Source organism: Lingula anatina, chromosome 3 (assembly GCF_051362555.1).
Source record: "Lingula anatina isolate TDL-2025a chromosome 3, LinAna3.0, whole genome shotgun sequence".
Classification (NCBI taxonomy): Eukaryota; Metazoa; Brachiopoda; class Lingulata; order Lingulida; family Lingulidae; genus Lingula; species Lingula anatina.
In genome coordinates, this window is record NC_141769.1 from 22,766,710 (window position 1) to 22,792,868 (window position 26,159).

General features: G+C 37.4%; 2 protein-coding genes across 2 annotated transcripts; one reads left to right on the plus strand and one right to left on the minus strand.

The window, feature by feature from the left end:
• The first annotated feature begins 1,067 nt into the window (after positions 1-1,067).
• On the plus strand, positions 1,068-8,323 carry LOC106179892 (uncharacterized). Its single transcript, XM_013563698.2, has 4 exons — positions 1,068-1,192; positions 3,946-4,155; positions 4,335-4,457; positions 4,745-8,323. Exons 2-4 carry the CDS (start codon positions 3,966-3,968, stop codon positions 6,307-6,309), a joined length of 1,878 nt encoding a protein of 625 aa, XP_013419152.2. The 5' UTR covers positions 1,068-1,192; positions 3,946-3,965; the 3' UTR covers positions 6,310-8,323.
• A 1,871-nt stretch (positions 8,324-10,194) lies between these two features.
• Positions 10,195-26,085, minus strand: LOC106179893 (short transient receptor potential channel 7-like). The gene is made up of 14 exons (XM_087009126.1): positions 25,890-26,085; positions 24,851-25,489; positions 24,160-24,324; positions 21,378-21,542; positions 19,882-20,110; positions 19,018-19,308; positions 18,336-18,520; positions 17,768-17,871; positions 14,022-14,110; positions 13,407-13,543; positions 12,710-12,886; positions 12,362-12,470; positions 11,764-11,910; positions 10,195-11,248 (listed from the first exon to the last, which is right to left on the minus strand). The coding sequence occupies exons 1-14, from the start codon at positions 25,929-25,931 to the stop codon at positions 10,851-10,853; spliced, it is 2,877 nt and encodes a 958-aa protein (XP_086865252.1). The 5' UTR covers positions 25,932-26,085; the 3' UTR covers positions 10,195-10,850.
• Positions 26,086-26,159: the final 74 nt, after the last annotated feature.

Sequence of the window (26,159 nt, forward strand, 5' to 3'; positions counted from 1 at the left end):
CAATCACATTGACATTTGATAAGCATCCAGATAAATGTGTTTGCTCGTTGTTTCTGTCAGGGTAAAGAGCTATAGAATCCAGTCTGACCCACATCTGACACCTAATTAAAATGGAGATATTTGCACTTTTTCCAGTCAACTAGGTTGGTAGTTGAACATGACAATTAACCTTTACATTGTATTATAACGACATTGTTTGTGCGCAGAATGAAAATCAAATCAACCTCGCGTTCACCTGTTTGATACGCGTTAACACTACACAAGTCAGCAATACGGGCTGGATTTCTTTTCAGTGTTGGGGGACCTTTCAAAAAGGTACATCTACATGAATTCTTTTTTATGTTAATGTTAGTGGCGTTGCAGGAGGCACTGGCCAGATAATGTCACAATATAAATGTCACCGGCTGTGAAGGATATATTCAGAGTCTATTTGGGCTTTTATAGTTATTACACATTAATTAGGTTTCCTTTTGTTAATTTTGCTTTACAAATGAGGAAATAAAAAAGCTGGACGTAATAAAAACAAAGCGAGTGAAATGATTGTGATATTTTATCCTAGTTCGAAATTTTAGTGGTGCAGGCCTTTCTCATGGAAATACATTTGATGTGTCTACGGTTACATCACAAGCCCAAATTATTGCAAATTTACCATAATCAATACATATAGCAATAGGAAATGCGTGATGAAGTGTCATATCGTTGAAAATTAATCTCAACAATAAAAATACCGCCCAGTTTGCCTCGTGCGAGTTACCCAATTTGATAGAATGATGTATTACTTAACATATTTTGATAACACCCCCGTGGGTTTTTATCGCTGGTCACAATCTTTGGCTGTCAGCCACTTCGTGTTGGTTTGAGTTCATTGTCTACCCATCTACGGGTCTGAGATTTCTTACACGAACGAATGGTAAACCATAACAATATCCATGTTTTGTGGGTTTTGTGGGGTCTAACAATTGCTACAGTTACTTTTATGTTTTCCCTTATACAACTAAATTTACTTAGTGAACGCATTTCAGGTTCAGACAATAGAACGGTACCCAATGCAGTTGATCTACTCTGAAATCAGATATTTCTCGATCACTGATTTTCAATTGAATCTGGATCTTTAAACGCGCTCTCGCCTTTCGCTACAAGGGAAATGGCGGGGCTGGAGTAGGGTCCTGGGTAGTTTCGGAGTCGCTGTGAGGTAGGTTTTTGCATGTTTTAAGCCTCATTTTTCTTTCGACTTCCAGATACGAATGTGTTTTAATTAAGTGTAATTCATTCGCCGTGATTGTCATGCTTTGGTGCTTGATTGGTGGTCATTGCAATCCATCTTTAACTATCCCTTCCTCTTGGTGAGGGAGATGGGGTGAAGCACTTATTTCAAAATGGACAAATTAAGTGAATAGTCTCAATAAGACAAGTAAAGCTAATGCTCCGTTTAGACCGGGCTGCGACCCTTCCATGACCAATGCGACCACGAAATTTTAGCTACTGCCACAAGTCTTGACAGTTCTCTTCTTTGGTTGCCTGTCCACGTCACCACCAAACCTCAAGCTCTACGTAGTGCTTGCAAGTGAAACATATTCCTCAAAAGTAATGTGGCCCCATACTATTGCACGTGGATCGACACCATATTCTATTACAACCCCTAAAACATACAAGTGACATAAACTATGTGAGACGTACCTTGTTATACCATAATGATACCTCACAGGTCACGGTCCGCATGACTTTGTTTTGAACAGTTTCACCCACCAGTAAAACCCCAGGCTGCAGAGAGAGATACAAACCAAGAGAGATGGTCCGTGAATGTATCAAAATCTCCTTCACTCTACCTTAGGCGATTCCCTGAGGTCGATGGCGGCAGGTCAACGCTACTTATTGCTTCACACATACGTTCTTTTCTAAATATGCAGGATTAGTTAATGGGCATCACTGTGGGATTTTGGTCAAAAATTGGCACAAACTTTAAGGCTCAACATTTTGCCTTCTTCATGTCATTTATTTATTTATTTATTTATTTAATTGCGCTATCCCTGACTTATATTGGGTCAAAGTACTCAAATCTTTTTGTCTAAAAGTGTAGACCAATTTTCGGGTCAAAGTGAAACAATCCACCAGAAACAGCCTCCAGTAGACCATTTTGGTAAAATATGAAACGGGTATTCTTCTTTTGGAGTGGCTAGCTGAAATCAAAACAATAATTGCAGACATGGATTATATTATACTTTCGCTTTTTAATCTGTTCCGTGGAAAATGTGTACAAAATTTTGGGTTTCACATAACAGTTTTACACGTACACTGTACACTATATTTCGAAAATTTTTAACAACGGAAGAAATTAAAAGAAAAGTCTGTGACAAATAGTGCATCTTTTCTCATCTCTTTCTATCTACATGTAGCTCGTAAAACATACATATAACGATAGGACTGTATTTTTTGTGCAAGGTAAAAGGGTGGATTTTCCAATCGTGTCGAAAGTCCAACATTGAGAATGACGCAAACGATGGCGCCCTCTATTGTCTTTTACATGGTTCACTGCGAACGGGTCAAACCCATTCTATGAGAAACAAGGAGCCGTGAAGAAGGTCAATAAAGGTCATCTGCGTGTACAACCACTTAATAGCAAAGGGGATTATTTTATCAAAATTTTATATATTTGTCATTACACCCGGACCTTACTGCAGTTTATTCCTAACCAAAAATTGTGGTAACTTACGTTGTAAAAGTGAAAAAGCACGGGAAACTGCAATCACAGAAAATCTAGATTTCGGAACCTGAATAAGATTATTGAAGTATTAATTTTGAACACGTAATCAGCTTTGAGTGCGCCTTTATCATATTCACGAGAAGCAACAACAAGGGCACAATGTGATTTTATGAATACTGTACCCTAAGGGTTTGGCGCAAGAGGGCTAATAGAGAATAAGTCATCTATGTCAACTATACGGGTCTTTTCAAATAACACATGTACACCGAATTAAAAACATCACCAATTTTATGTACTTTTATGCGTGAGTCATTGCTCAAATAGGTTTATATGTAAATGGGGAAGCCGACGTGCGTCTTAAGATATTATTTGATTAATTCTTTTTTTTCTTAATGCACATTCTTTGAAACAACTGCCAAACACCTTGCAAGAACCACAAGTTAGGTACTAATATTTATGTGTAGACTAGGCCATGGTGAACCATTGAGAAAGCGCAGGGGAGTGGGAGTAATGAATCAGAGTAAGGATACGTATCATCATTGGCCTGAATACTCGTATTCACTGTGAAATATTTACTTTCTGACAAAGCTCCCCTGCCTAAAAGAGCATACATTGTTAACTTAATAGGATTACAAAGAAGGGTAAATATTTATGGCCCCCTGCACCATCTCGTGTCGCTAGTGTAACACTGCAGGTGTCTCAGGTGTTGAATATAGAAGAAACAAAAATAAAAACACCAGAAAGAAAAAATGATTAGCTTGCGCTATACAAACGCAAAGGAATGCAATATTAATACAGGATTTGTCGCGTCATTAAACCCACAAACTTTGCCAATAACATGCAAGGCTATGAAAGACTTGTAAACAGATATGCTTGAATATGATAATAAACTTGTACAATATTGATACTTTATGCTGCTGTTTCTTTTTAATTATGGACCTCTTAACTGGAGGGCCACATTTTGACCAAAACTAAGAGAAGGTGGATACATTGCAGTCGTATGGCTTGCTATAAAATTTTCTGCTTGAAATGGCAGATTTGGTACAGAAAAAAATGGAGATTGAGCACCATTCAAAATTCGTTTCTTAACACATACGCACGCACATTCACACACACACACACACACACACACACCTTGATAAGTCTTACATTAACAGAATTGGTGAAAAGAGGCCCTATTTAATTCATGGAATAACTTGGCAAAGAACTCATGTAGATGTATATATATTTTGCATTTTTTTCAGGGTGACGGACCTTGTAAAATATGGCGTCCCTCCTGTCACGCAAACGGCCGGCCCGACCTAAGCAGTATGACGTTTTCCTCGTCGATAGGCCAGGTCATGGGCCGGAACCGGATGAACTCAAGCCAATTTTCACGATTGCCAGACGGGATTACCCGGACTGGAACCCCAACAACATTTCTACTCAGAGAGATTTGTATTTTTCGATTATGGGTGCGTAAAAACATTATTTTCCCTTTACATGTAAGTGAAAATAACTAAATTTGAGAGTGGTAACCAATGTAACAAACGAACTAAAATTCCAGGCATGAGTGTTCAGTCTCTGTAGCCTACATGAGAAGTTAGCTAAATGTATGTGGCATGTGCATTGAACTTAGTTCTTGAATTTTCAGACAAAAACAGCAATATGACCACGAAAGAGAAAGAAGAGATTTGGAATCTGTCCAGTCCTGCCATTGAGATCGACAACGAAAAGATTTTCATAAAGCTCAAACGTCCATTAGCAGGATTTGCAGGTATAAAATCGTTTGATTTAAGATATTTTGATTAACACGAAAGTAACGCAGGCCTTAACATGCATAATAATATTATTTTTTTCTTATAAACGACATTTTCAACAGCACAGTTTTCAAATTAAGAACCATTGCATACAATAACTAGCTTTCTACGACACGAAAAAGCTAGGTGTATCTATCTTCCCCATTAAAAGAAAAAAATGTGAATTTCTGAAGAATTTTGTTTTTGGTTATATCATGTCTGCTGTGATCCAGTGCAGTCATTAACAAAGAGACGTACATTTCAGGGACCGTTGACGAAACATCATCCTCTACCGGTACTCCGGAAACCGGCAGCAGTGACCTCCCTCCGCCTGTTCAGTGCAGCAGTCCTCCCGGGGCTAACCAACAAGAAACAGAGCGCCTGAACAACCAATACATCCAGCTACAGGAAAGTTACTCAATGCTGGAGAGTAGGCACGATGCTTTGAAGAACCGACTTCGCCAGGTTGAAGATGAAAACGATCGCAATCTACAGCTGAAACTGCAGAAGGAGAGAGAAAATGCTGCCTTACAGCGCCAAATTGATGACATCCAGTCGCGTTTGATCTACGTTCAAAATGAATCCGATGCACACGCACGCATGCTCAGTGAGATTGAACAAGAGAAAGCTATTCTTGAAAGAAATATGGGAAAGCTGGAGCTGCAGTTGGCAAATACGAGAAAAGAGTTGGAGGAATTGCACAAATTGCTGCAGAAAAGGTTGGAAGATCAAAAGGACGAATTGGAGCACACCTTTCGAATGCAACAAATGAAACTGGAATCAGAACTTCGCCAAAGCGATGAGAAGATCAAAGATAAAGATGCTCTTTTAGAAGCTATGACGACTCGTATGTGCGAACAAGAAGAGGCGCTTTTGAAGGAAAAGGAATTACGAGCCACTGAAATTCACGATAAAGAGCTTTGCATCGCTGAGAAAGAGAACACAATTGCTCAGCAAAAATTTGCGATAGACACTCTACAGTCTGCCATGAAAAGCACCAACGCAAAAATTGAATTCAAAGGTTCGCAAATCCGTGAGCTCAAACTCATGCTTAACACAAAAGACGAAACTACGATGAAATTAAAGGAAGATTATAACACGGAACTGAAACACCAAGAAAAAGCGTTCACGGAATCTCTAAATAGAAAAGATCGTGAGAACAAGCAACTGGCGGAGGAAATGGCCAAAGTTAAAGGAGAAATGGCTTCACAGGCGGACAGACTTCAGAAGGAAATGTTAGCAGAGAATGAATGCCACAAAGTTGTTGTTAAAGGTCTGCAGAACGAAAAATCCCGTTTAAACGACAAACTGAAGGAAGCCAGAGAAGACCTTCGTAAATTAGAAGAACATGTAAACGAGCTTGCAAGCAAGAACACGTGGTGGGAAAAGGCGTCACGCGCTCGATCCTCCATGACTGAAAGTGTAGAAACAATCACACGATCAAACCGAGAGCTTACCAAACAACTAGACGAGCTAAAACAGGGTAATAAAGACAAAGATGATCACATTCAAAAATTGCAAGTAGAATGTATGGAACTTCACAAGACTTTGGAATCGCAAATGGAAGAATGCAAAGGACATACGGAAGAAATTGAAAGACTTACGACAGAGCTGCAAAAGAATACTGTGGGTGCCGCTTTACTAACAAATAAGAACTTCATTAAAACACGTCTTACCCAATCTCAGCCAAAATCTGGGAGCAGTGACAGAACCACAAGTAAACTTTCTCTTCCGCCGACGTCAGATTCAAGATCGGGATCAAGTAAAGGGACCATGAAAGGGGCCAGAGTTAAGGGTGTGAAGCTTCCAGCTAGTAAGAGAGAGTCTTAAGTTTGTTCTTTTTTGTTCCAGTATTAGACATTTAATACTTACATGTTTAATATTTATTTTGTTTTACACTGGTATTCGTAGTAGTGATAGATTCTATTACGCCATATAAAATTGCCCGGAACTTATGGTGTCGGTAAATTTCGCTTGGTTTCCGTTAAAACGTATTGATTATGTAGATTAATGGTATTGTATATATACGTTCAGATTTATTTCATTTTAATCTTACTAAACAGATCTCAGTGTTGGTTTTGAAGGAAAGATATATATACCACATAAAAATGCCAAGCCAATTTGAGTATTGGTTTGACTACAGTGTGACCCTTTCGTATTATATTTATGTCAGATTCTCCTTAATTAATGACGGCGTTTGGATCGATGTATGGTGTAATACACAGCGACTGTGCATGAGCACAATAGGTTAGATCTGTGTATAAATATAGTGTATTTGTAACGGATTGTTTTTTTATATTCGTACTCTAAAGGGCCAAATGTTAAGTGATTCCAATATTTTTCTAACATAAAAAGCATTTATTATTTTTGTATTTTTTGCACAAACAACTTAGACGAGTTATCTATCATTTGTTGAAATGTTTAAGTAGATTCCAAAAGCGTAGGCCAATGAAAGAAGTCTTTCATAGGATTATTTTGTAGTATATTTTGCCTGCACAAATACTGGAGGCATTTCGTTTCTATGTTGTAAGAAAAAAGTGCTCTATTCTGTCTAGCATATTAGATCTCACTGTTTGACAAAGTAATGTAGTTTAGTGCAATAAAACTAGAGGTTAATATTACTACGGTCGAAGCAGGCATGTGAGCCATTATGTTTAAGAAGACTTAACCTTGAGAATGGCAGTTGTTATAAATTGATATTCTAAGACACAATGAGCATTATGTCCATGGGTCAATGAAAGCCCTTTCGCTGAAAATTTCGAAAATATGAAAGCGGGTCTTTATAGCATGATTTCCTGAACGGTCTTAGGCAGACTGAACTTTCGTCATTTAGTTAAATTGTCGATATTGTATATTGTAGAAAATAAGGATAATTAGTATTTGCATTATTGTATGTCTTTGGCACAGAAAAGTCAGCCAAAAACCAGAGAGATTGGAGAGTCGTTTTGCGAATGATGTAGGACAGTTGAGGTGTTAGTGAGAAGTAGCTTTCATTCGTACCATGTAAACAATGTGACTTATTTTTTTACACAAATATTTTTACACGTATTTTGCACAGTGAAAACTGGCACTCAGCTGCTCAATTGCCAAAAAGGTGCTTTTATATGTAGTAATCCACGCCATAGGAGATTACGTTAATTTACGCATACTTGTTCATTGCAGTGACACAAGCCTTTTCTTATTGGCGCTTTTGCTATGTGATTAGATGGCATTTTCAGTTTTCCGGTAACTTCAGTGTTGTTCATGATAATTGTTAGTATTCATTTTTTGTTAAATATAGGGATAGCTTTAACAAGAAAAGTAGCTTTTAAAACACACTACTGCTTCTCAGTTAGATATTTTGACATTTTTATTTTACATATATATAACCAATATTGTATACTAATAAGGACCACCACGAGTTTTACTGAAACAGTATTATCATATGTACAGCAAACACTTGTTGAATGAAGTGATTGCACATTATCACAACACGTTTGGTTAACTTTGTATAGTAAAATACATGCACTCCAACAGTTACACACACACACATACACACACACACACACACACACACGTCGTGGCATCGATCAAGTCTCGTAAAGCGGATCTGTGTTATCAACAGAGCTAGACTCTGTACCTTTATAAATTAATGTAATTATTATTTATAAGTTAACCTCATTTTTGCCTAGCACCTGTAATTATGCAAAATAATTAATATGTAAGCTAAACTGCTGGACGGAAATTATTTTTAAAATACTAACAGCACCATATGCTCTTGCCAGTTAATTGTTTACAATAAGAAACATTTTAAATCACCACACCACAGCACAGGGCATGAATAAAAGTTTATTTTCAATAAGAACCAACGTTGCGTTGATCTCCTTGAACAATTGCAAGCCCACATAGTGAGAATTTCTTTTACAGAATTCAATAATTTAGCCCTGTTTCCTTTAAAATACAATGGTTTGTAGTAAAGAAGTCTTCTTTTTTATACAATGCTGGAAAAGCTTTGTAAATTATTAACACGTAGGTAAGTGCATGGCGAGGCGTGCAAAATGCTTTTCATTGCATAAGGCATGAGACTCACAGGTCAGTGCGTTTGTTGCGACAATAACAATTGGCCTGACGACCTGTAGAGTGACTTTTTGCCGTTTATGAAGCAATGGACAGGTGCGCACGGTTCAATGTATATTCGTAACGAGCTTAAAGTATTGAGTTTTAGGTCATCATCTTGGCTTGACTTCACGAAGTAAGATCGGAGGAGGGAATAGGCTATTATAGCTTATGCCGGTTACAGGCAATTGTTGTGAACAATGGAACGCAATGGTATATAACTATCCATTTGCACTGATAATATAAGTAGTTAATGAGGCAGAGATTGCCAAAGACTCTAAAATGAAAATACAATTTTGTCAATTAAAATCAATGAAATGCATGAATTGAGAACGACGAAAACAGCGATTGTTTGTTTGACGCAATTTTGTTTTCAAAGTCGGTGAATGCATTACATTGTAAATTACATGTGAGATATTGATCTGCGCTTACTGTCATAGCTTCTCCAAGGCAGCATTTATGATCGAAGTTATTTGCAATCAAAGATTTCGGTATCTAAGAAGTCATCATTTTCAGGGAATACGGCCACAGGGGTTATAGCTGCTATTTGAAGGGTGCAGTTAGTTCTCTTTCTATGGGTGCAGAAAACTCTTATCTGTCATCTAGAAGAAACTATTACACTATATGACACCTTCGATGAAACTCTTTAGTGTTGTACAACGTCAATGTGACAGTATTAAACAGGCCATGAACTTAAAACGCCATAGTATTTTTTTGCGCTGTATACTGATAAGCGTAGGGGTCAGGGGTAGCAGGTAGACTTCTCCGACCCCCCTCACACGCACAAGCACGCCCACAAGCGCACGCTCTCGACCACATGAGGGAGGAGGGGTGGCAGGTCAGCGAAGGAAGAATTTTCTGACATTTTAATTATAATTAAAAAAAATTGCCATTATCTTAAAAAGTTTAAAGTGGATCTGAGTATCTCCGTCCATTCGAACCACCATTTACATGATGAAAAAATCACCACTGTTCACTGTAACAAAACAAATCAGTACCTGCTAACAATGTCACGAGTGAAAGATTATCCAGTGCATGGAGATGAGTAAAAGCATATTCAAGGTCTATGGTGTCTGAGATGAAGCCTAAATATGTCACGTTTCAAAATCATTAGGAATACGAGGAAGTCGTCATAATTGGGCTTAAATATTTGATTTGATAGACTTAATCTAACCTTTTGATTTAAGCAATATATCTATTAAACCACAAAAAGCTATAATTATGTGAATGGCGATTTTGTTGGGAGACGAAAATTAGACTATGTGGTGAAGCTTACTGAATTAAGAACAAAGTGAATTAAAAGAGTTGTTTGATATTGGTTTATGTGTTTGGTCTTAAATTAACCAGTGCCAGCGACAGGTGATATTAAGTGAAACATCACTGAATTCGCATCGCCCCATTATCCGCGGACCGCGACCCCAGTCAATCGATTTTTACAGTGACTCTCCGAACCTGTAAATTGTTTTTTCTTTTTAAATGGTTAGTATCCCCCCTTCTCGACATAGTGACAACATAATATCTAAACTAGTCAATGCTAAACTGTATTTTCGAGTGCATTTCTAATCTTGAAAAATATCATGAAAATTCCATGCGAGAGTACATGGCTCCCAAACACCACGCAGTGCAATGAGGCAGGAGGGAGCAAGTGAGCTTTGTGCTGCAGACGACACTTAACTTTCGCCAGATAGATAAGACGGGTTGTAGATTTTCAAAGAGAATGTTGTATTTGCTTACATCCCAGGAACCTGTGATGTAGAGAAGCAAAACACATTCGTCAAATTTATTTCAACTAAAAGGAATGACTATCATTGAGATTTCCACATATTAATCAAGTGCATTAGTAAAAGAAAAATAAAATAATCTATCATCCTTGAAAATGTCTACAAGGTATTTTCTACCCATGACCTTTTGACTTACTTTTCATCAGCTTGCACGCCACGACCAAGATTCGTAGTAATTTTAAGATAGTTGCTTCCTTTGATGTACACTTATGGAGTGTTACTACTGAAGATTCATTCTCTGAGTGCGGTCAGAAATGCTTCTAAAAAAAGGGTGGGATGGAGATATCATCATGTGTCAGGCCTGGTGCGGGCATGGTCCTCCCGTTTACTCCATTTTTAGTCGATTGGATGAGCTCGTTATTGAACAGTTGTTAATATGCATTAAAGACATCAATGTATGATATAATAGTCAATATCTGAAGTCACTTCTTGTTATTTTATAATTTATATGAATCAATTTAGGGATAGGGCCTAATAGGTTGGATGACTGTAGTTTTATACCCTATCCAAATCTTGTTCAGAAGAACGCAAAGAATCAGACGACTGAGAGTCAACCTGTGTCAGTAGCCCCTTCAGCGAGCCTCTTCTTAGAGTTTGAGGGGTAGGCGGCTTAAGCAGGCCCTTAATGACATCGCTCGAACTTCTAGCATGGCTTCGCCCACCGCCCGCGGTATTCAGACTGAGGCTCCGGGGCGGATTTACCCAGGCTACCTCTTGAGTTTCTACATTAGTACCGTCTGGACGATGTCTGGTGTTAGAGATCACCTTGGCTTGGCCCGATCTAACAGGTACTGATGCAGGAGTCGCCGAATTTATAGGGAATGCTGGTAAACTTACAGATGAAGGTACGCCAGACCTGGGCGCCGGCTTTGGAGACTTATCATCTTCAGTCACTGTTTGAGGAAAGGAGAAATATATCACCAAGATTTAAAGTGATTACCCCAAACAAACAAATAAACGTGTGAATGTCTTAATTCATGATTACACAAAATAAATGCATACTGTATAAACAATATAGAAAGTACGAGAGAGCAAAAATTGAACAAATCTTAGAAATTCTAGCTTTTATAAAGTACTGGTAATCTGACATTATGCCCAACCCTGCTGCAAAGAAAACAGTAAAACGCAAAATCATTATATGATTCGTAAATATCGCATTAAAAACTGATTCAGCCTACAACAGAAAGAAATAATTCCTACATATCTGGACATACACCTTTTCACTGCTGACGTTAGCCCCATAAAGGAGTTGGCCATAGTGAAAAAAAGGCAAAGACATTCGGTCCTATATATACTTATATTCGCAAACACGTGTACATATTTATACATGTGGTACGAGAAAAAACAACTATTTTCAGCATATTTGAGATATCTACCCATTATACTGTAGAGTTGATAAGAAACTTACGTTCTGCTCCCTGTTCCAGTAACCTAGAGCTGATTTTCTCTCGCAACGCCTGCAGCGCCTCGGGGATCACCATGGACTGAGACGGTGTCGGGAGCACGCTTCCTTGTGGAGTCACCGGAGACTTGGGATTCTCTTGTACAGCTTTCACTGGGAACAAGAAAAGAAAGATGTATTATGGAACGATTATAAAATGACTCCTTTTATAAAATATAATAATAATAATAATAATAATAATAATAATAATAATAATAATACGTGCTAGTATGTATCAGTGGGTATGATTACTTGTTTTGTCTTATTTCTAAAATCTATTTCCGTATTTTTATATTATCAAAAAAAATTGTGTTCGTATTCTGAGAACAACTATATACTTTAACTTTGAGCTCATCAGGCCCTCTCTCTCTCTCTCTCTCTCTCTCTCTCTCTCTCTCTATATATATATATATATATAACTTTCAATACTACAAAAAGAATATGGGATGTTGTATTGGTAGGCTGTCAATTGAGATGTCATTTCTGCAGTAGGAGACTAACCTTAATTAATGAATAGCACAAAACATGAGTATGTATGTTTATGTAAACCATGAAAGGAAATCACCTTCCGATATATCAACGTTATGACGTTCTTGCTCAAGTTTAAACAGATATCTCCTCGCGATGTGTCTTATGGTCGTCTTGTACTCTCTACTTGGCTGTCTGTTAGCCATCTGAAGGAAAAAGAGGCGACTCAAGATCACTTGCAGACTTGATTGTACCTCTATCCGTTCATTATAATTTCTTTCACAGCTTAAATCTGAATCTCAATTTTAATCGCTTTCATATAACAGAAATGATCCAGTTATCTACATCAAATTGCAAAACATCTAACCCGTGTTCCCAACTCTTATAACAACTTTGTACTCCTTCACCATGCAAGAACGAGAACATTGGTTGGGAACAACCCTACCTCCTTTTCTGAGTGCCTCTTACATCTATGGTAAGTTTTACCAAGTTTCGTGAAAACGTAAAGGAACGACTTCGGAGATGGAATGATATTGAAAGGCGCTGGTAAAGTGTAGCCATGTTCTATGCTGACCAACCAGAGTCTGGCCCGAGCGAACTTCCACTCTTGATCCGTGTCTGCCTGAGGAAGAAATAGGTAGTGGGCGTGATATTGTGATTCCACTCTCAACCTGTAGCTTCATTATGTGAGGTGCCATTTTCTCACCATTTAGGCCTACACTGATGTGATATTGCTATTACATTGTTCTCCATTGCCCTCTGTTGCCTTATAGGGGTATTGTGCTGCACTGGCTTGTTTTAATTGTGATTTACAGAAGACATGCCTTGCATAAACATGCAAACATGCCTTGCATAAACCCAGCAATAACAACACTTGGAAAACATCGTGTACATTTTCATTCACTTTCACTATTTAACATTTTACTGTTTCATTTAACCATGGCTATTTGATATTTCGGCTTATATCGTCGGTATACATTACATTAATTTTACTCTACAATACATTTGGTGCGATCGCGGGTCCGTTTCTCGTTTCTTGAACAATACGTATATAAATATAGTACATTAATGAATTGATAGTTTAATTTTGAGCAATTAAGAGTATATGCATGTGTGAAAAAATGAGAAAACACTGTTTTTACCTGCACGTCCTCAAAACTGTGGCTCATCAGAGCTATGAGCATATTCAGAATGATAATAATCATGGCGGCATGATAGGCCGCGAAAAGGACGGTGCCGACCCCTTCCACCAGGCGTGGAGATCCAGGCACCTGAAAGACTGTGCGAAGATTTGTGACAAGAAGGTAATATTTTGCACAGAAAACGAAATAATTAAAGATGCTCATATGCATCTTTAAATTTTTGCCACAAAAGTAGATCAAATGTCACCACATGCTGGTAGTTTCTGACTTTCAAACAGCAAAGAAAAAAATCGTTTTATATTACCCGAAAAGTGATATTTGAATGGATTTATCTGGTTGCTTTCTATGCTGTATATAAATGGGACATATACGTACATGTAGGTCAGGTAAGTAAGGTAGGTTAAGTTTATGACAAAGATTTTAAGAAGGTGTATTTTAAAGCTTTTTTATGGCTAATCAAACGATTAATATGGTTTATCCCTTGGCATATCGATTGCATTTGAGTCGTATAACTATACTTATAGAAGTGGTTTATATGTGTTACTGGGAATCCATGCCCCACCGACGCTCGGTTCATACGTACCTTTATAGTCGATATTCACATACGGCACTTACTTTGCGTCTCTCCAGCAGCTATGGCGGTGTCACCTTTATCCACCAGTCCGAATAAAGCCCAAAACAATGTGGCGAACGTTTGCGACAAGCTGAAATGGATTGTAAAAGAAAAATCAGACATTTTTGGTGCATGTAGATATTTGAATTTATGGGTGTATCAAACAATACGTCCTCTTTAAAGTTATACAAATGCATGCATGCGATTGAAATCCAGTTTATGATATAAGGGGGGGGGGGGTTACAACACACATCTAACCGATTGTTCTGGCGTTACCGATCCTTTATGACGTCATTATCAACTATAATCTTGAAAGTTATTTATAAGATCCGTGTATAAATTGGTGGCTTTTATAATTAATGACTAAACAATCAAACAGACATATATTTTTACTGAAACACGTATAGTTTCAGTAAAAATAAAACAGTGAGTAATAAAACGTCCCTTTGGTTTTAATCTATTTTGTTTCACATTTATCTTTGCGATGCCTTGAGGTTACGCACCTCATCTGTGACGTCACGCACGTCACTATAGTTGCCATAAATCTAAGTGATATTGTAAAGCAGCAAGATGAGTTGTCTATGCTTTTGTTTTAAAAGTCTGAAGTCGATGCAAGTAGATGATGGAACGATTAATTCCATATATGAAAAACAGTCAACAAGAAGCAGAAAAGACGAAGAAAATGTTTTGAAATCAGACATTTTTCGTGCTGAGACGGAGAGGGCCCGCTGCAGATGTTCAAGCGCCCCATGAGAGAGTTCGCAGCTGGGTGTGGTCGTCCAGTGAAGCAGACAAACCTCAAGGTCACACTATATTTGACCGCTTCCTCAAGAAGGGGAGATATTCCAGACCTTACGGGACCAATGAAAAAAGAGACAAGAAAGGTTCTGTCTACGCCAACTTCACCTGCGTCTCCTAGCTTTGAGCCCCAAGCAACTGGCGCCGATCGAGCCACATTACAGCCTCAAGGTGAAAAAAAAAACGCCTGTGTTAAAGAAGGTATGGATATGCCTTCTGCCAAAAGCTCTGCATTGTTCACGTCGAAGTATCCAAAACTTGCGATTCCTAAAGCCAAGGGACATAAGGAAGAGGTGAGCAGTCAGCCAAACGCACCAAACATGACCAGTACTCTGCCATCAAGCTTCCCAGATTTGTCAGTCGCCCCACAACCTAAAAAAACACTCACAATTCTGCAAAAGGAGCTTACAACAGACATAAGCAAATTATTGGAGCTGGCTCCAATTCAGTTAGCCCGGCATAAAATGAAGAAACCAGTGAACTTGTCGACCATTTTTGACACTGCAACTGCTCCGACACAGGTATACCATTTACCAGTAAGTCCGTATGAATTTGAACGGCCAACTAAGCAAAAGAAAACGGCGAAGCAGCATTTGAAAAATATCAAGAAGAACCTCTTTCGGCTCAACCCTCTCTCTAGTGGAAAAGAGAAAGACCGGATGGAAGACGGCCTGGTTTTCAAAGAGCTCCCTCCAATTCAAATGCCAAAACTGACGCCTCAGGTGTACGAGGCAATCTGCCCGGCATTACCCGGTGCTGTCCCCGAGACAATGAAATATTCTCTTGTGGAACCAGACCTTCCTAATGCTAGTCAATTCACACGGTATGATACTAACGCTGAAGCAAGTTATGATGTTTTAGTCTTGCAAATAAACATTAATTTACTATTACTACAATTAACTTTGTTGTTCGTTTTGTTCCTGTTACGTACATTTATTTTGTTTGCAGTATTATCAGTTGATAAAAATAACACTCCAAGTGAACAGTTTTAATGACAGTTCTCTGTTTAGGTTATACAGGAATTAACAGTTAATTTTGATTAAAATCACTACATTATTTTCAGAAATGAGCCTGGTTGTAGATTAGATCTAGTGAGAAAGTGTCAAATGCAAGTTTCTTTAATGTGACCATGCCGAACTGTCCCCAGTGCGACCAGGACCTCAGCCTGGCACCGTACCTGCCGAGAGCTACCAGGCCCGAGACACCCCGCGCTGAAACGCCAACCGGTCCTAGCTCTCCCAAGTGGCCCAGGTTTCGATTTTCTTGGCAAAAGAAAAGAGGCGTGGCCCCACTTCCAGACGGTTCCAGTAAAAAGCCTGCAGAAGCTGCGAAACCCAAACGCCACAGACCACAAACCCCTTTCAGGAGAAAGAGAAGGGATGACACAAGCTCATAGACATATTGGAATGAGCAATATGACATAGTGCATAAGAAAAGATAACTGGGCAACGGTCAGTAAAATGCATTATTAACCAACGTGTGTATGTGTTTGTTTGTTTATAGCGAGCTTACGAGCGTGCGTACCCACGTGCACGCGTGTGTTGGCGTATACATCTGCGCAAGAAAAAATCACATGTACACCTTTATCGAGCTACATCTGTTCAAATGTGACTGTAAATGAAAAAAATTGGATGTCGTAAAATATAGTTTAAGATGTTTGATTTATTGAATAAAGATAAAAGACTGTATAGGCAATACATGTATAAAATATGATCATGAGTAGGAATAACATTCTTTTTCACAATTTCGTTCGCATTATTTATTCGGCTTCCAACCACTCTTGATGCTTTACAACTCATTCAATTGAAAAATGAGTCAAAGATTCTTGCTAATGACCGATGTCATTCATTAAATCTTGTCCGCGTTCGCTGCCACCCCACCCCCCCTTTAACAGCATCTTCGAGGAGCTAGTCATGACTTCGTCTAATCTGACAAGTTTCACCCTCTTTGGTGCCAAGAGATTGCAGCTATTCTTGCTGTTCAATCTCTGGATCATAACTACTTGCACTCTCAGTGTCACCTGTGCCTAATGCTTCGAATATGTGACCCTCATCTTTATCAACTTTTCCAATCTGAGATATGCTATTTTTCCCCTTTCCTTCATTGCTCTGTATATTTTTGTCATATTTTAATCTAATAAATAATTTGAGCGGAATTTACAGAATAAAATACCGTATACAACTAGAGGAAATCCAGTGGGGTCTTTTACAACCCCACCACTCTTTTGTTTCTAGTAGTAAATCGATAACCATAAACGATATCAAACATCCCGTTCCCATACTTAGATCGATCTGTCAGGATCGACCCATCTCCTTAGGGCTTCTCGCTAAGCTCTTTGGGAGTAATTAACTGTCGTTTAGCAGCTTCAGTAGGGGTGCCAGACATCTAAGCCGCTAAAGCTGAAAGGAAATTTAGCGAGAAACCCCTCGGAGATGGGTCGATCCTGCTAGGTCGATCTAGGTATGGGAATGGGGTCAAAATTGCGAACATGTACTGTATTCTGAAGGCGGATAAACAATGTAACAAATTGATGAAATTGCATGCAAAAAAAAAAAAAAAAAAAAAAAAAAAAAAAAAATTAAGAAAAATTACTATAACAAACATGCCACGTAAACAACCCCACCCGGTATGAATAGGGTTTATAATGATATTGAATGAGCCACTGGGCAACCGAGCAAAGCTATTTTATCGTAATAAACCTATTATTTTATCGAGGAAAGCTATTTTATCGTAATAAACCTATTATTTTATCGTAATAAACTTATTACTACGGCCTATTACTACGGTCATTTTCTGTGTATTCAAAACACAGACCGCCAATAATGTTATTTCTTATTTCCTGGACTTTCTTGATAAGTACCCATATACAGCTTTAGATAAATTCTAATTAAAAAGTTGATTGCTTTTAAATGTCCTTATAAAAAATTTTACCCAATTATTCCTGACTCACCCTCGGAAAGCCTCGTTGCTGACCGTTGAATCGTCGGGCTGTATGACGTACATACCGTAATACCAGTACAGGTTACATAGGCCTAGTACAAAAGCAGACATGATCTGCAAAATAATAAAAATAATTGTGAGAATTATAAATAACACTGATAGTGGAACTTGCATTTAGCAACTGGTCGACGTTGCGGTCTCAACCTGAGACCTCTCAATAGGAATATGACCTGAATGGACTGGTCACCTGATTCATTATCATAGTTCATGTATCAGAATTATTCATAATTCTCATTCTTATTCTGCTGGGTGACTCATAACATTTACTCAATTAAAATAATAATAATGATAGATAAATAAAATTGAAAAAGCTGGAATAATAAAAAGGAATATATTTGTGAAAACAGTTTTGAAGAAATCGCCCAGAATATTTTTAGTTCTGTTTTTCGTCTTCTTCTTTATTTGGGGGGTGGGGTGGAGTTGAATAAGTGAGGTTTCATTCGGGGTTTCAATCAAAAGGTTCTCTGCTTATTGGTCAATAGTTGGTTTACACAGTATGACGTTGTAAGGCAACTTACCAAAACAAACAATATAGTAAAACGGACAATATCCCCGAACATTCTGCCCAGCGAGATCTGCAGCGGACCTAAGAATTCAGCGACTGGCATAATGTAAGTCAGCCGTGAGAAAGAGAGCACATTGGCCACGGCAAAAAGACAATCCGAAACAATTTCAGGGTCATACGGATCCCACCAGAATCGATCTGAAAGAAATCGGTATGTATTGATGGCCATGTTGAGAAGCACAGCTCACAATGTGGAATTGATATCGTAAAACCATTTCAATATGGTTAATGTAAAGGATATAAAGCAAGGGCATAAATAAGATGAGATATTAATCCATTAATTACGACACCAGTGCATTAAGATGCTGTGTGGTATTTAGTATGCTTTACGTAAACTAGACGAACGCATCAGCTACAAATTTTTCTTTGCCTATAACTGGATTTTGTCTAACATAGGTTTCAATTTATTAATCAATCACATATTAAGAACCTGGGGCGCTTTTGCTAAATGCCGTCCTTTCATGAGAGATGCGGTAAACCTTTGAAAGTGCATGTGTATGCGCGTGCGATGTGTGCGTGTGGTATGCGTGTTTGTGAGTGCGTGATTGTGAGCGAGAGAGAGAGGGTATATGAGAGTGATCATATGTGAAGGGGAGGAAGAACAATAGAACAATAATAATAGATAAATAACCTACCACCGCGAAGAAAATACGCCTGTGGTATTCTGCTTCCAAACAACTGCTGACGAAATTGCACATATTGTTCCACGCCATCACTACTGTTTGAAAACAGCAGCTGCCGCGCCAACTTGAGCTCGGCGTCAAAGGTGTATTGTGTTTCCATTATCTTCATCTGTGCTACGAACCGCAAAGCGTACGATGCAGCATAGAAGGCCATCATAAAGGTGTCGATGACGTTGTAAAAATCCCAGAAGTAATCTTTAAAACCAGAAAAATAAACCTGCTTGCACTCTGTCCAAAAAGAACCTAGAGGAAAACAGATAAATGTATTGTAAAATATATTTTGCGTGTCTGTTAAATATTTTTGTAACTGAATATTTCAATTATAAAGCAAGTTACATTTGAAGAAGTGAAGTACATATACCAGTAAGTTTGGGAGGATGAACCTCCTTCGCCTAACAGAGACATCCTGCATACTTACTCACGGAATGTTTGTCTTTGGATTTTAACTGGATTTTAAGTTTTTGTATAGACATAGTCTACAAGGAAATTATGCATTTTACAGCATTTTTATGTTTGGTAATGCATGTATAATTAGAGTAAAACAACAGGTACATCAACATCTAAAATTATGCACCATCAAAGCCAATGCATGGCAACTGAATGAGAAGGGGTGTAAGGGGAAGAATTAAAAGCATATTTTGAGTGGAAATGGTCCATGTTAATATTTCTTTGCGTTTTGTACAATCTTCTCTTTATACAAAATAGTGCACTGTGTGGTAACGGAAGAGTAGATCAAATTAATTGAATTTTTACAATCTTGCTTGTAGGCCCATAAGCTTTATGGGTTATTATTTTTTATTGAAAATACGTCCATACCTAAGATCCAGAAAACCAGACACCATTGTATATTGGTAACAAGGGCATCCTGCGCAGGTCGAAAGTCGTGGCGAAAACGAGCATCTTTTTTTAAGGTCCCCGAGGCGTCTCTCTCAGTGGTGTAGAAATCCAATCGGAATGTTGCCAAGGCAATCAGGAGTAGAAAACAGATATAAGAGACCGTTCTTGTTGCCAGTTTAACCGCTGGGGTTTTCAGTGCCATCCCAACCTACCACGAAGGAAATGTGTAAAAACTACAGTCATAATTCATGACATTCACAATGAAAAAGTTTTTTAAAACTACGTTATGGTGTTATGGTTTCTCGTTTGGAAAGTTATTTACTCCAGCTTACATTTAAAAGAGTAGAGCACAATAAACATGTTTTATTATACGCTTGGCGCTTTGGGTCGTGGACATACAAGTAGCACAGGGCAATTGGATAGGGGGAAGGCATAGCTTCGTTGCTGAAACAAATTTGCAGATTCAACAAACAAACCACCCAGTTGCGATCCAAGAAAGCGTGATCGACGTTTGTATGTACTTAGCACTGAAAAAATGCTCGGAATGCAACATTAAACAACAATATAATGTTAATTGCGGAAAATCCAGGAAAAGGCAATACACGAATGACTGTACGGAGCCTAGAGACCTTTAATGCCAGTTTTCAATAATTGTCGATGCTCATGCAATCCTGTATTGATTTTCTTGGAATCCCCAATGAACATACTAAGAATGTTTTATTTTGGCCACGAACCAATTTTAGATCTATACAAGGCCTGCTTGTGGTGCCCAGGCGATTAAACTCGTATTTGTTTTAACATGCTCGCTGCAGTTATCACGTAAGCACTGATTCACCATAACCAAAATATCATTTTTCATCTGTAGAGGTTGTTTGTTATCCAGCTGAAGTCATTAGTAGTGATTCCAAAATGTTACTAGGTTTGTGGTTTTCTCGCGCCTTGAGGCAACTGTGTACGTGTATGAACTTATATGTGAGTATGATAAAACATAGCGCATTTATTGTATTAATACATACCTACAATTTACTTTGTATTTTAAGTATTTGAAAGAATCAAGTAAATACAAGATAACCATAAAGATGTGCCCTTATTTTAACAAACACAACTGACATTAATCACTTGCAAAAATGATACATTCTTCCTTGCAATCGATGGTAAAAATGTCGAAGGTTTTTGACATACAAGGCAAGGTGCTCTACTAGGAGGCTTATGCTGATGCCAATATGGTATCTTGTTGTATGATGTTTCTAATATTCTTTTAAAAATAGTTTTGACTGTTAGCTAAATACAGTATATCCTACAGATATTGGTTAGATGCTTGGAACTTGTAATAGAACCTTCAACAATATGTCGATTATTTAATAATTGCCCAAATATACGTTTCTGCAAATCTCATTACTAAACTTTCAGCACAATGTAATTCATTATCTTATATCTTCAAATGTAGTGCGTTTATATGGAGTGTTGGTACTTACATATGAATTTGGAGCAACTAGGTAAAGCAGGAAGAGGAGAGGCAAGAACGGTGTGATCACTATGATAACTGCAATTTTCTTCCACGATGCCAGGCTTTTCATGTGGTTGAAGCGGCCGTAGAAGATGGTGGACAAGTACTCCTGGGTGTGGGGGTGTGCAACAAACTGATGAAAAAAAAACAACAAATGGTTCATAATGAAAAGTATGGTTTAAAGATTAATAAGTCCTGGGATACATTGGTATATATATATATATATATATATATATATATATATATATATATATATATATATATATATATATATATATATATATATATATATATTTTTTTTTTTTTTCTCAACTAACAGGTGCATATATTTATTTTAATAATTATGCTTTATTCAGTGGATGCATACGGTGATTCATTGTTTATTCTGAATCAAGGAAGAGCTTATTTTGAGGGTTATTGATTGAAAAGAAGTGAACAGAAAGAAAAAAGTAATAAAAAGAAAGACTGTCATCATTGCTTAGTATTTTTCTACTTTCTGTCAAAAAGTGATTTGTTCGCTATCAGTTTTGAGATAATGAGCCATTTGAAATATAAGAACAAGACATCAAACATACACTGTCTCAAGCTTAAGGGAAAAAACAAGGAAAATCTTATATCCTTCGGTTGTGAAGCTTCATCTTTTCTCTTCCGTACTGTCCAAAGTTAGAGAAATGTGAAGCCAAAATTTCAAGCTATACTTCATCCCTAATAAGACAGGTGGATCGTACGTTTTGTCTTTCATTTCTCAGCATTCACCGCCAATAGAAATGATTCATAATGGCTTGTATAGTTTCTACTACAACACGACTGAACTAGAATTGAAAAACAATACTACGCTGATAACCAATATTTTCTCAGTAAAGCTTAGATTACATGTTACATCCCGATGTTTTCATTATCTTGCATACATAGTGTAGAATAAAAGTTGATACACATGTGAAATATTACAAGCCTAAAACAACGAGGGAGATATTATATAACATTAATTGAACTTAACTCTTCTAAATAATGACGTTCGGCCATAATAGTGCAATTGTTAAAGACCGGAAAAGTTTTATAAACTTGAAATACAAGCTCCATTCTTTACCAGATTGCCCAAAAGCATATACTAGCGTAATGGAAATGATATGGGGCCAGCACGCTCAGAGTTTGAAGCGAAATTATTATTATTACCAAGAAATAGTCCAAAAGGCCATTAATCTTAAAACACAGGACTATAAGCTATATATAAATATATATACAATGTATATATATATAATACTGGTTTGAAGCGACTCTAGAGGCCACCAGGGCAATCTTTCAATGATTTTGCCGTAGGCTGTTTCACACAAACCATCACTCTTATGTCAATAAAAGCTTCCAAAATTATTATTGATCGATACCGACCAGACGTAAAGAGATAAAACATGCAACACACTAACATATGATTGTGTGTAGGGGAACTAATAATAAATCGATCTTAATTGGTGTCGCAACTGGCGGTGATTATTGATTCATGATTACAGATTAACTTCGGCTGTGGCATAACAATATGTGCAATGTTATTACAGTTTGTTCATGATATGTAGAACAAGTCCTCGGTGCACTTTTATCATTAACCGGTTTCATAGCTCTATTTTTTTTTTATTTAGTACTGTCATTTTACCCAGAGAATACCTGTGAATAACTCTTACCCAAATACAAAACTGTTGAAAGAAATAAAAAAGCAGACTAAGATAAATATACCAGAAAAACATTTCATTAGCTGTGTTATGTTATTTTGTCTTCAATCAACAGCTTAATATTGAAATAACATAATTTACCGCCAATGAACGTTTGAGCATCCTAATAGTAATCAGTATGTACATGTATTAAGGGGGAGGACTTTTTACTTATTTTTTTTCAGGGATATCACCCAACCTTTTTTATGGTTGAGATGATTCTGTGATACACAACAAAAATTGTGTTAATACCATGGGTATCTCTGAGTGCTTTCTCCAAAGTCCAAAAGTAGGTAGTTAATAAATCTAATATCTCTGTCATATCTCTGGTTTATAAAAGACATGTTTATGTCCAATAACCACATTTCTATGGGAGTGGTTTGTTGCCAGAGTACTGGCCATTATTTCACCACAAAAATTCTTTCCAGGCATCTAAAATATCAACCCTCAATCTTTTAAAAAGTTTTTAAAGATTTCAAAAATATATTCTGTACCACGTGTGATTAGTGTCTACATATTTTTTCTTCATTTTCAAGCCCCCACGCTCTTATAATAATGCTTCTTATAATTTTGTCGTGCTTATCATTCCAGAAAAAAGGCCCTTTTCTAATTCTTTATCTGTCTCTGGATATGCGAGCGATAGAAATATATCATTAAATATCGAAAAAGCTAATGTTTTTATAACAGTTATTTTACAGTTGTTTTAAAGGTGTTATATTTCTTACTGTCCAAGCTGATTAAGTATCCTCTTGACTCTGTGTTTTGTTTCGTTATTTTCTACCCAAATCGATGTCGTATTCTATCCATAACATTTTGAATTTTGTTTTTCTGATTGATATTGTGAAAAGATACTTTCTTTGAGTATCATTTTGATAAATGTGCAAAATCATAAATATACAAAAGCATTTCAGTTCAACCAAGAGCTTTTATCAAATGGTCGGTTTAGCATATATGCATATTAATATTTAACTGTCAAAAATATGAAATTTTGACGAGGTATTGGAAACCACATTTCTTACAAGACAACAAAGAAAAGCATACAGTCTTCACCTTCTTCTCTTGTAAGTGCATTGCTAGTTTGAACCTGGCCAGTGGGTCTCGGCCGTCAGCGTCTGTGTCTCCTAATATAGCCTCCACTTCCTTTGTTGACCGACACAAGTCCATTAGCTCACACGAGAACTGAAGACACTGTCCTATCAGTACCTTGTAATCGTGCTGGAAAGTCAAAAATAATCACAAAATGTTGATTCTTCTGTCATAATTTTCGAATATCTTATAGCCATTCTCTTAAATATCAATATTTTAATATATCTAAAAATTTACATGTATTTTATGGTAAATAGCAGCAGTTTACCCCCCCCCCCCCATAAAAAAGAAAGGAAATTTCAGAGAGCGTGAGATTATGATTTTGGCATTTGTGATTAAAGCAAAGAAGCGCAAAATAACAAGAAATAAGGCAACATTATCCACACAACATCACTCTCTCTTACAATAGGGATTCACTGTCTGAATCCTAGTAAAGAACAGATAGGAAAAAGCAATAATCGTAAGACATTATGGGAGTAAATAGTACGCATACAGGCCAACAGGGAGTTTTTTTTCATTACGATAGAGCTAATATTTTACTTTATATTGCATCTGGGGTACTACGTGTTCTAACGATGAAAAATTATAATCATAAAAATAAGTCACATCATGTTCGCGAGGTTGAATAATAACGATAGTGCTATGTAATACTGACCATAAATTCACTTTTCCTGGATACAATATATCGCAGTTCTTCTTTTAGTTGAAAAGTGGTTAGTATGGGGTCTTTGCTGGAGAGTATGATATAGGCAGGGCTGGCAAGAGCCCGGTAAGTGTTAAGGCGAGCTTGAGCAAGTCTGAGCGGTCCTGTCTCGTACAACTCAAGGCAATCAGAACAGCTGCAGTTTAAGTTATGGGGCTTGGAAATCACATGTCCTCGAGAAAGAAACAATCTGATGATTTCGTGATAGTTGTATTGCGCGGCCAACATTAAAGGTGTAACATCGCAGGAAAAATGGCGGCGCTCTTCTTGTAGGCAGTGCAACCTCTTTCCAGCTTTCGTTTCCTCTTCGTGTTCCTTGTATACGGGGTGATTTGTAATCAAGCGTATGATGATTTCCTCCCTTTTAGTGATTGCATGTAAAAGGGCTTCCTCCACACTGGCAAAACTGAGGTGATCTAGCAACAGTTCAATCATTAACAAATCACGGCTATTGATAGCAAGGTGAAGGGGGTTTCTTCCCAAATAATCCACACAGTTATTGTCTAGAGAGTTTGATTCCAAGCATTGCTTTACAATGTCGATCTGGCCTAGTTCACATGCGCTAAGATACTGCCATTCTTCCACTGTCACCTTTTAAAGAAGTAATCTTAAATATTCAACAGCAATTTATTGAAATAGTGTGTGTGTGTGTGTGTGTGTGTGTGTGTGAGAGAGAGAGAGAGAGAGAGAGAGAGAGAGAGAGATTCAGATAAACCTTATAAACGACATAAGGTAAGACGGAACTACGGACATCAAGCACTCCTTTTTAGTCACATTGGACATGAAACTATAACGTTCTGTTATTCACTGGTTTTCTCTTTAACAATTCACTGAATGACTGAATTAAAATATACGACTGAAATATATGATCACATTTACATAAATCCAAATTTATTTTCTTCTATATGTATATTCAATCAATAATGCTTTTTCCCATTCATATTTCACTTTCCCTATCTATCCCATCGATAACAGATATCCATATCATTACCTGGTCTTCAATGAAGGAAATTGGTGTCAAGCGTCCGTCCATGATCTCTGTATATCCTTATGCTCGTGAAACCCCAAATATTGTACTAAAACGCATTGTAAGAACACCAACAACGGACAATACGATGTAAGCAGTCTTATAACCAGCAGATGCCTTAGTCATACTGTGGCTTAGTAATAGAATTCTCTTGTCTACATTTAGTTCAGAAAATCGATATTCGTCTGGAAATCTAGATCGAAAACGTATGATGAGTGCAAATCCGAGAGTAGT

Bases quoted from the DNA above. Each gene is read 5' to 3' on its own strand.
- LOC106179892 (XM_013563698.2), top strand. From the start codon at position 3,966: ATGGCGTCCCTCCTGTCACGCAAACGGCCGGCCCGACCTAAGCAGTAT. The intron at 4,156-4,334 runs GTGCGTAAAAAC...TTGAATTTTCAG, and splicing joins TTTGTATTTTTCGATTATGG to ACAAAAACAGCAATATGACC. The intron at 4,458-4,744 runs GTATAAAATCGT...CGTACATTTCAG, and splicing joins TCCATTAGCAGGATTTGCAG to GGACCGTTGACGAAACATCA.
- LOC106179893 (XM_087009126.1), bottom strand. From the start codon at position 25,931: ATGGACGGACGCTTGACACCAATTTCCTTCATTGAAGACCAG. The intron at 13,544-14,021 runs GTAAGTGCCGTA...ATCTTCGCACAG, and splicing joins AGCTGCTGGAGAGACGCAAA to TCTTTCAGGTGCCTGGATCT. The intron at 12,887-13,406 runs GTAAAAACAGTG...TTTCTTCCTCAG, and splicing joins ACAGTTTTGAGGACGTGCAG to GCAGACACGGATCAAGAGTG.